Source organism: Scardinius erythrophthalmus, assembly GCF_964197995.2.
Source record: "Scardinius erythrophthalmus genome assembly, chromosome: 24".
Classification (NCBI taxonomy): Eukaryota; Metazoa; Chordata; class Actinopteri; order Cypriniformes; family Leuciscidae; genus Scardinius; species Scardinius erythrophthalmus.
In genome coordinates this window covers 15,419,171-15,429,599 of record NC_138244.1, presented here as the reverse complement: position 1 = coordinate 15,429,599, position 10,429 = coordinate 15,419,171, and the positions used below count along the sequence as shown (strand labels likewise).

The window sequence follows — 10,429 nt, the reverse complement described above, 5'->3', positions numbered from 1 at the left end:
AGCATCTTATAGAAAAAGATTTAATATATATAGTATTCCCATTCTGTATACTTATGTCCCATCTACATTATTTTTTTCTTATAGGCCTACTCAATCTCAATCAATTTCTTAGCCTCATCTCAGCATTTCACTGCCCACTGAACCCTGTGTAATTGACAAACTTAATCTTGGCAACATTATACACAAAATGTTGTGTAAATATAAATAGCCTAGGCTACATCAAAATACATATTTCTGCAACATCATAAACTACCGATTATACATTATATAGTGTAACTTTTTGTCAGCCATTGGTGACTTCTGCAATGTTTTTGAGCTTCACTTTCAATCATGTATGCAGAAGAAGTCGCCCCCCGTTACCACACTCTCTCACACACACACACAGAGAGAGAGAGAGAGAGAGAGAGAGAGAGAGAGAGAGAATGAATTCCTCCGCGTTGTACAGGTTATGAATATTTGGTGCTAGAACTTGAATTGAGCGGAAGAAAGGAAGACATATCGGCGTTTTTGTTTTCTTCTCACACGAGTGACGAGTCAACTAGACTTTCTCAAGCGACTGGCACATTATCCAAAGAAACAGGCGTTTTATATCTGTATTCTGCAGAAAAACAATGGCCTTTATGTTTAAACACATGATAGGGGGGCAGCTGAAGGATCTTACCGGGGGTCTTGCAGAAGAAAAGCCAGAAGGAGAAAAGACCGAAGCTGGAGCAAAAGGAATGACACACGAAGAGTTTGAACAATACCAAGAACAATTGGCGGAGGAGAAGTAAGACTTTGCACTTACTACGGTTATCATGACCAAAGAATGTGATTTTAAATGTTTGATATTTTTTAACATTATCAATAAAATGTATTTTATTTTATCTTTATAATATATTCATCATTTCCCCCTCCATTTATATTTAGTTTGGTAATAGCAAATGAATGTGATGTAAAAAAAAAAAAAAAAAAAAAAAAAAAAAAAAAAAAATATATATATATATATATATATATATATATATATATATATATATATATATATATATATATATATATATATATATATATATATATATTATATATATACACACACACACAGAGTAATTTAATGCATTTTTATTAATATAATTTTATAAATATTTTATCAATAATTTTTTATTTTTTTTTATTTTCAGATACATTTTCAGACATTTTATTTTATATATAATATATATAAAATAAATGTCTGAATATATATATATATATATATATATATATATAATTATAATTATGAGGACCCTTTCCCTCCTGTTTAAATTTAATACACAAGCTGCACAGTCACTTGTTCAAATGTAATACAAGGAGATGCCAAGAAGGTCAATGTTTATCTCCAGCTTCCTGTATTTCTGTGGTTTAATCAATAGTGCATGTCACCTTGCTCTCAAGCCTTGAGGACAGTGACTCCTCTGCAGAAATGCACATGCAGCTGTTTTTTGTCTATTGTCTGCATTTTTGAATGGCATCGTATTACATTGTCCTACACATAAAAAAGTTCAAATGCACACTGAACATAATAATTGATAATATTATGATGATTTAATATTGTTATCAATAGGGAATCATGTTTAAGCAAAATATTTTTTTATTAAAAAAAAGGTTTTACGTTTCAAACTAGCCTCTATTTTTCATCTAGGTTGGAGCGGGATACCAGCTTTGCCCAGAAGAAGGCTGAACGGGCCACAGTCAGGAGCCACTTCAGGGAAAAATATCGTCTTCCAAAAGTAAACATCCCTTTAATAAAATGCACTGTGTGAGCCATTGTTATTTCATTATTAACTTGTACTTTTTATTTACAGAGTGAACTGGACGACACGCAAATTCAGGCTGCGGCAGACGACGTGGAGTTGCCCACAGAACTAGCCAAGATGATCGCTGAAGACAACCAAGAGGAGGAGAGCAAGCAGTCTGTCCTGGGTCAGCTGACCAACATTCAGAACGTAGATATTGATCAGTTAAAGGAGAAGGCCCAGTCCACCCTCCAAGACATTAGACAGTCAGCTGAAAAGTGTGATGTCATGTAACCCCAACCCCAGAGTTGGAGTGCTGATTGAGGATCAGATGTTTCCTCAGCTCTGATGACTTCAGGGAGAATATAGGGAATAAATCAGATCCATAAACAGCATGCCTAATGCTTTGTGAAAGACGAGCTCCTATCCAAAGCCAAGCAATCATATATTTGATGTGTTTGTTAATATCGTAAATAATGTTTGCCACACCGTATACATTGTCATAAAAGTGGTTTAAGGCAATAATTATCAGTTAACATCTTTCTACTTGTTGTTATTTAGTGCTTAAAATGTTATAGTTGTTTATATGTGATTGACTATCCTACATCTACTTTAAATTAGTCAGAAAATGTTACAGTAGTCCAGTCATATTAATAAAACATACGTAATTGCTAAAATTATACTATTAAACTACAGTATTTATGTATTTGAACCTTTTTATGTACTCAGTATATTGATGTATTTACGTGAAGTGTGTAGATACTAAAAACGTCAATTCAATTCAATTCGTCTCATAAATTGCCGCCAGTTTAATTTGAATCAATAAGGGAACCACTGTCAAAAGTCGATGTTTTCTTAGACTCATTTCTGTAACGCAACTGAACTGTGGTGCATCAGGAAAAACATTCCGTCTCCATGTTTGAAATTCACATTCACACACATGACGGAAACGTCGATGGACACCGAAGCGGATCTCTTTTATCGTCAGCTGCCCAAAGTGGTAGGAAACACAAAAAATAGATCCGTTAATTAAACAGAGATGAGTTTTTAATGAGCTCATCCCAATTATTTATTTATATACATGAATGAAAATAGATAATGAAGTTAAATACAGTGTTTATGTTTCTCTCAGGAGCTGCACGCGCATCTCAACGGCTCGGTCAGTTTTGAGACCATGGAGACGCTGATTCAGCGCAAGCCGCATCTGAACATTGAGCACAACATGACCGCCATCCACCGCGGACAGCGCCGAACACTGGACGAGTCCGTATCAAACACCTGTACACTTCAAATCAACACACTCGCGGTTATAATGTTTTTCTGACAATTACAACACACATGTAGTGCTCAAAATAAATCTGAGACTACGTTTTAAATAGCATAGCCTACTATAGGCACTTTTGAAGAAAAACAAACAAAACACCGACCTACTTCTCGACAGTCAAAGAAGTTATAATAATATAGTAATATTAATATAGTATTAAGGTGTGTAGAATTAATTTAATCCATACTACATCCGTCTAGTTGTCAACGTCATTTGTTTTGTTTTTAGTTCTGTAATAATAGTCAAATACAGAACAAAAAAGTACAATACTTAACAGTTCAGAGAATCATGTGACAGAAAGAACAAAACAACAACAACAATAATACAGAATAAACAACAGCCATAAAAAGCTAACAAACAAAAATGTAACAGTAGGCTGAGACATGATATTATTATTTTTTTATTTCTTTTTTTTTATTAGTTAGTTAACGTTAGTTATTCTTGACTTGGGAATGTAAAATTTTGCTAAAATAATTAAAGTATTAACAAGGTGATTTAGTTTTTTCAGTAAAATATTAAGGTTTTAAGCTTCTACATTTAAAGCTTTTTTTCCTCATGCCGTGTCCAATCCAAAAGTCAATCCAAAAATGAGAAAGACTGGGTAATAATAATAATAATAATAATATAAAATAAATATAATAATTTGTTTTAACAAAGTTCAATATCATTGACTGATATCACGTACACATATATATATATATATATATATATATATATAAATAAATATATATATATACACACATATACATATATATATATATATACATACACACACACACACACACACACACACACACACACATACAGTGCTGCAGTGCATTTACAGGATAATATTGATGAATAATTCTGTATTTTATCTATTTATTTTAGAAATAACATATTTATAAGGTAATGTCCAGATGCTGTGCAATGATATATGGTAAGGTTCAAGCCATTTTGATTTACATGGAGGATTATTTATCAAAGTAGGGTAGACCATTAAAAGTCGGGCATTTGTGACCCTCAGTTGTTATCCCTTCACTGCCATTCACAACTCCTCTCCGACGGCCTCACGGGATAGTAAATTGTCCATTTGCCAGAAGTAGTTCATTTGGGACAACCGTTTTATGAATACTGTGAAAACGTACATCACTGTTTTTCCCTAACTAAAAAGAGTAGGGATGTATACATATTTGGATGAAGACATTGCTTGCTTGCCAACTAGATAAGTACACACAATCCCCAGTTTCAGAGACAAGGCTTAAGCTTAGTCCCAGACTAAAATGCATGTTTGAGCTGATTTAACTGAAAGAAACATATCTTAAAATATGTCAGTGCCATTGTTTTGTCTCAAGATGCACACCCAGAGCCGGATTAACGCAAAGGCAAACTAGGCACGTGCCTAGGGCCCGATTGGTTGGATGGGGCCCAGACAGAGGGACAAAAAAAAAAAAAAAAAATGTACAAATGTCCTATCTACAATTTATTTCAATATTTATTTATTAACTAAAAATAGTGACGATGTTTATCTTAACCATAGACTGTTACATTACTACAGTTAAACCAATTAATGTGTCCGTTACAAAGCGGGTGCCGGCTTCTGAAAGTATGTGTAAAGAACGCATCCATCAGGTGCTGCGAGGCAAAAGCCTAATAAGCACACAAAGAAGCACATCTCATAATGCAGGTGTGTGAGTTGTCGTCATCTATTTTGGAGTGATTGCAATGTATTCTAAATATAAACTTGTACTGTAGATCAGCGTCATTTCTGGAAAAATCATTCACCGCTTTATTACGAGTTTAAAAGAGCGCGAGCGTAACGTGCCCAAGACGCGACGCTTTGAATTTGCGCGTACAATGAATAACATCGCGTCGGGAGCTGACTAGTAAAAAAGCTACACAATTAAAAGACAAGACGTCTGTATTCTAAGTTAAAAAGCCAACACACTACAACATTTTTAAATGTTTCAAATAAAGGATCTCATATCTATGGGTCTATCTTCTAAATTCTGCTGATGATTAGATTCCTGACATTACGCCAATAATATCACTTTATATATTTTTTTCTGCTCAGTAGCGATCGTGTCTTTCTCTTCCACTTGATTTGTGTATAGCATATTTAAGGTAGCAATGCAATATAAAATCACTTATGCTCATCTACTGAAGTGGGATTCTGGAACTGTGAATAAATTGAATAAAACAGCAAAATAACAACAACAACAACAATAACATCTTCATTAAACAAAAAAGAGATTACCTCTACAAGCCTGCATTTATTTGATCAAAAATACAGAGAAAAAAAAACAGGAATATTCAGCAAGGATGTGTTAAATATATAAAAAGTGACAGTGAAGACTTTTTTAAAACAACTTTTTAATAATCAAAGATCCTGAAAAAAAGTATCACAGGTTATAAAATAAATATTAAGCACCATTTCTAACATAATAAATCAGAATGATCACGTGGCACTAAATTCAGCTTTGCATCACAGAAATATAAAGTATAGTAAAATAGAAAACCATTATTTTAAATTTTAACTATTTTCACTATATTATTTTTCTGTATTTTTGATCAAATAAATCCAGGCTTGATGAGCATAAGAGACTTCTTTCAAAAACATTAAAAATAGTAATGTGTCCAAACTTATGTACTGTGTAAGTAAAAATATACTGCTTTTAAAATTAAATGTTGTATAAATAAAAAGGTTAGGAATCATATTTGTTTCAAGTGTTTTTTTATTGGGGGTGGGGGGCCTCCAACATGAATTTTGCCTAGGGCCTCCTAATGTCTAGAACCGGCCCTGTGCACACCAGTAATGTTTTTTTCTAAGGCACGTTTGTAAAAGCTACGTAAATCTAGCCTAATCCTGGCTTAATCTAAACCCTCTCTGTGAAACCGGGCCATAGTGTACTAGTCTAAATCCCGATGTTACGAGTGAGCTTTTATATTAGTGTATCTCTCCATTAGGTGTTTTCAAGTGTTTAAAGTGATTCATCAGCTGGTTGATTCAGAAGAGGACATCCTAATGGTAAAGCAACATTTGCTCAAAGTTTTATTCTTTTACATGTATAAGAATACATTTAAAAAGAGGAATTATCCTTATTAAATAGGTTGCTAAAGCAGTCATTCAAGAGTTTGCGGCAGATGGAGTAAAATACTTGGAGTTGCGTAGCACGCCACGGGAAGTGACTGAAACAGGTACTGGAAGCAATTCATATGTCAAACAATTATTATCAGCTCATTTCTGCTTATTGTTGACATTTGTTTTTGTCACAAAAAGGTCTCACTAAACAAAGGTACATTGAAACTGTGCTGGAAGCCATCCGGCAGTGTAAACAAGAGGAAGTTGACATTGATGTCAGGTAATGTTTAAATATGAATTCTGTATTTTCTAGATGACGATCCGCTTCTGTCATGCTCACCTTTTTCACGAGAAACAGGTTTCTCGTGGCTGTGGACCGCAGACACGGGCCTGAGGTTGCGATGGAGACCGTGAAGCTAGCAGAGGACTTCCTGCTCTCCAGTGATGGAACAGTAGTCGGACTTGACCTCAGTGGAGATCCAACCGTGAGTTCAGATCGCAATAACATCCCACTCCACTTGTTTCTGGCTGCAGCCTTCATATCTTTGATCATACAGGTCGGTCATGGAAAAGACTTTCTCTCTGCACTTCAGAAAGCCAAGAACTGCGGTCTGAAGTTGGCTCTACACCTCTCAGAGGTCAGAGCACATGGAAACATCTCCATATCGGAAGTTTGTTTCTGTATGAATGCTTTTACGTGGTTTACGCCAGAGTTTGTGTGCATTTCAGGTTCCTTCTCAGAGAGATGAGTCCGAGCTGTTGTTGAACTTGCCTCCTGATAGAATCGGCCACGGAACCTTCCTACATCCTGAGGTCGGTGGATCGGACAGTCTAGTGGAGAAAGTTTGCAAACAAAATATTCCTATTGGTATGAGTTTTCCTTCTTAATTCCAAAATTGCATATTTGAACTTTAAAGCTACACTGTGTAGGATTTTCTCCCATCTAGCGGTGAAATTGTTTATGACTACCAACTGAATATTACTTTCTATCTCCTCCCATTCCAAAGGCGTTTTAACTCCTACGGTGGCCGTATTATTTCAAATCTGCCGGCAAACGCGAGAAAATCTCCCTCTCGCATTCGTCACGGTGCCACTGAGTGTAAAAACGCGAAAAGCGAAGCTTGTATGTCCCTCTTTGTCTAATGTATTTTCAAGATGGATGCGCAACATGGCTTCCGCCATTCGAGCGACTCGCTCGTATGTATTCTAAATTGCAGATTATACACTTACGAGAATACTTAATTAGTTGGTTGAAGTGATTACACATTAATGAGAACGTCTAATTTTGAAATAACATGTTTTTGCTAAAAATCAACTTAAAATATTACACAGTGTAGCTTTAAAGAATTATTTTTAAAACTGTTTTACTATTTTATTTTGATGTTATTAACTATTTTAGGTTTTTTATATAGTGTTCTATTGTAATTCTGAAATTACATACTTGAGCTTTAAATAATATATTTTTTAACTATTTTATTTTCATTTAAATACATTTTTATTTTATTAACTTTTACTAGTTTTTTCATCATAATTACAAAATTGCATGCTTTAAAGAATATATATATATATATATATTTAAAACTATTTTACTATTTTATTAAATATTTAGTTTTTGACTAGTTTTCATTCGTAATTCCAAAATTAGATACTTGAATGTAACTAGTTTCATATTTTATTTTACTTTTAACTATTTTATGTTTTTAATTAGTGTTCAGTTTTTCCATTATAATTCCAAAATTACATACTTGAATTTATTTTTTTATTATATGCTATGTTATGTTATTAACTATTTTATATTTTTTAAACAGTGTTCTATTTTATTTCCGAAATTGCATACTTAAACTTTAGAGTTTAAAATTATTAAAATGATTAACTTTAAAATTATTTTTAAAACTATTTTTTTTTAAGTTCTAAGTTTTCCACCGTAATTCCAAAACGAAATACTTTAAAGAAACTTTAAAGAATATTTCTAAATAGTTTAATATTTTTATTTTTATTTAACTTGCTAGATAATATATATATATATCTAGTGTTCTATTATAATTCCCGTTCTTGTTTTACAGAGCTGTGTTTGACCTCTAATGTCAAAGGTCAAACAGTGCCTTCATATGAGAAGCATCACTTCCAGTACTGGTATAAGCAAGGACACCCATGTGTTCTCTGCGTGAGTACACCCACAACCACACCCACACCCACACACTATTATGCAGTTCAGACACTTTTTAATGAATGCAAAGGAACTTTTTTTTTTTAAGTGTTTATAAATTCTATTAGAAAATAACACTATGCCTGTTGCTCCTCCTGTCCCGTCAGACGGATGATAAGGGTGTGTTCTGCACGGATCTCTCTCAGGAGTACCAGCTGGCTGCCTCCACGTTTGGTTTGACTCAGGAGGCCGTGTGGAATCTCTCCCAGCAGGCCATTGGATACACCTTCGCCTCTGAGCCAATCAAAGAAAAGCTGGAGAAGAAATGGGCGGAGCTCAAACAGCAGATTCTCCAATGAGGAAAGACTGCTGTAAACTTCACCAACAGTCCTACCTCAGACAACCCAAACGCTTGCTTTTCATAAAACGAAGGCACTTTGTTGCAGCTAATGTCGGTTTCCTCAATTTCAAAGCACACACTGCATTATTATCTAAACTAATATATAAACTACCTGTGTTGTGTGAAACAGAGTTAGACTGTTTAAACTAAATTGATTTTAATATTTATCAGACTATTGAAGGTTTCTTGAATATAAATATTATTTTTAATATTAATACAACAATATTAAATATACGTTTATTAATTACACAGCTTCTGTGAAAGTGGTCTATTTCATTTTACATTTTCAATACAATTTTTATCGTTGCTTCTTAATAAATGCTCCATATTTGGAAAAAAAAGTTCTTAACATTCTTATTTGCATATGTTGCGCAGTCAGTATCTGATTGGACGAAAACAGAACTAGAAAATCTGTTTAATTCTCTTGCTCGTGCAACATTTTGGTGTGTTTTTTGCTCCAGTTAGTTCACCCAGATGTTGGTAACCAAAAAGTTAATGGGCCCCATTGGCTTCCATATTTTTTTTTCCTACTATGGAAGTCAGTGGCCACCATCAACTGTCTGGTTACCAACATTCTTCTTTTGTGTTCAGCATAAGAAAGAAACTCATACAGGTTTGGAACAACATGAGGGTAAGGGGGCAACAAGGTTTCTGTGACCACGAAGAGAATGATTTTTTTTATTTAGGTAAGCACAGGACAGTTGACAGTTATGATTGGTTATTTGTTTTGTGAAATAGATCTGTGGTCTGTTTAAAATTAATTTAAATATTATAACAGTTAATAATTCATATTATAAGTTATTATAGATTATTGAAGGTTTCTTGAATATTAATATTGGATATTAATACAGTAATATCAAATATGTTTATTCATTACATAGCCGGTGTAAACGTGATCTATTTTATATTCTTAGAGGATAAAACAGTGGATGTTGCATTTTTAGCATGAAATATGAAATATGTTTTTAGCATGAAAAAAATCGCAGTACTTGCACAGCTGTGTACTGTATACAACCAAAAGGTTTTACCATTAGAGGGCAGCAATTCATTATAAATGTTCCTTATCACAAACTGCAAAGTGATTCTGGTTTCTCTCCTGGATCACGTTACACAGCTCAGATCTCCGACATGTTAAATGTTTGGTTAAGCTGTATATCCACCTTTTTATACCCTCAAATATCCTCTGTTCCCTCTAGTGCCGGAGCTAAAAAAAAAAAGTGTAGGCTATGTGATAGCTTAGCATGCAGTTAAAATCACCGTAAAATAAAAAATTCCAGTTCTTGTTTTTTTAATGGAATATTGCCGTATTTATTATAAATGATTTATCTGTGCATGCCTCTATTTTATTTAAGTCATATACTCTCATAATCTTTAATCAAAATAACTTCCACTCCCTCTTGCAGCAACATCTTTTCTGATGACATGTTTATTGGCGTGAGGACGGGACAATCTGTCACTCACATGAGATCGACCAATAGCAAACCACAACCGTCTAATCATCCAATCAATTCCCCATGGACAACATCAAGTCCCGCCCTACATTTTTGGACCCACTAACCCTGTTCTCCAGGGGCCTCATGTATCAATCTTGCGTACGCACAAAAACTTTGCGTACGGCAGCTTTCACGCTCACGGTCGTATGTACTAACAGTGAAATTAACGCGAGAATGTGCGTTCCTCCACGCCAATTTCATGTCTGGCGTACGTATATTTCTCACTGTTTTTGTCCGTTGGCGACTCTTACAGGCAA

The 10,429-nt window shown here is 34.2% G+C and overlaps 2 protein-coding genes across 3 annotated transcripts; both read left to right on the top strand.

Moving 5' to 3' along the window:
* The first annotated feature begins 383 nt into the window (after positions 1 to 383).
* cplx3a (complexin 3a) lies at positions 384 to 2,531 on the top strand. Its single transcript, XM_081355741.1, has 3 exons — positions 384 to 769; positions 1,655 to 1,742; positions 1,818 to 2,531. Exons 1-3 carry the CDS (start codon positions 612 to 614, stop codon positions 2,040 to 2,042), a joined length of 471 nt encoding a protein of 156 aa, XP_081211867.1. The 5' UTR covers positions 384 to 611; the 3' UTR covers positions 2,043 to 2,531.
* Positions 2,532 to 2,620: 89 nt separating this feature from the next.
* mapda (N6-Methyl-AMP deaminase) lies at positions 2,621 to 9,012 on the top strand. Of its 2 annotated transcripts, XM_081355926.1 has the most exons (10): positions 2,621 to 2,748; positions 2,881 to 3,011; positions 6,019 to 6,079; positions 6,162 to 6,249; positions 6,332 to 6,413; positions 6,492 to 6,618; positions 6,691 to 6,771; positions 6,863 to 7,001; positions 8,197 to 8,297; positions 8,447 to 9,012. In XM_081355926.1, exons 1-10 carry the CDS (start codon positions 2,689 to 2,691, stop codon positions 8,636 to 8,638), a joined length of 1,062 nt encoding a protein of 353 aa, XP_081212052.1. In that variant the 5' UTR covers positions 2,621 to 2,688; the 3' UTR covers positions 8,639 to 9,012. The 2 variants fall into 2 exon arrangements, with proteins under 2 accessions (XP_081212052.1, XP_081212051.1); XM_081355925.1 differs by having other exon boundaries at positions 2,652 to 2,748; positions 6,492 to 6,771; positions 8,447 to 8,759.
* Positions 9,013 to 10,429: the final 1,417 nt, after the last annotated feature.

What these genes read in the sequence shown, in the direction of transcription:
- cplx3a (XM_081355741.1), top strand. Translation starts at nt 612, where the DNA reads ATGGCCTTTATGTTTAAACACATGATAGGGGGGCAGCTGAAGGATCTT. An exon ending in GAACAATTGGCGGAGGAGAA is followed by an intron (nt 770 to 1,654) that starts GTAAGACTTTGC and finishes TTTTTCATCTAG; the next exon opens with GTTGGAGCGGGATACCAGCT. An exon ending in AAAAATATCGTCTTCCAAAA is followed by an intron (nt 1,743 to 1,817) that starts GTAAACATCCCT and finishes TTTTATTTACAG; the next exon opens with AGTGAACTGGACGACACGCA.
- mapda (XM_081355925.1), top strand. Translation starts at nt 2,689, where the DNA reads ATGACGGAAACGTCGATGGACACCGAAGCGGATCTCTTTTATCGTCAG. An exon ending in ATCGTCAGCTGCCCAAAGTG is followed by an intron (nt 2,749 to 2,880) that starts GTAGGAAACACA and finishes TGTTTCTCTCAG; the next exon opens with GAGCTGCACGCGCATCTCAA. An exon ending in GAAGTTGACATTGATGTCAG is followed by an intron (nt 6,414 to 6,491) that starts GTAATGTTTAAA and finishes CACGAGAAACAG; the next exon opens with GTTTCTCGTGGCTGTGGACC.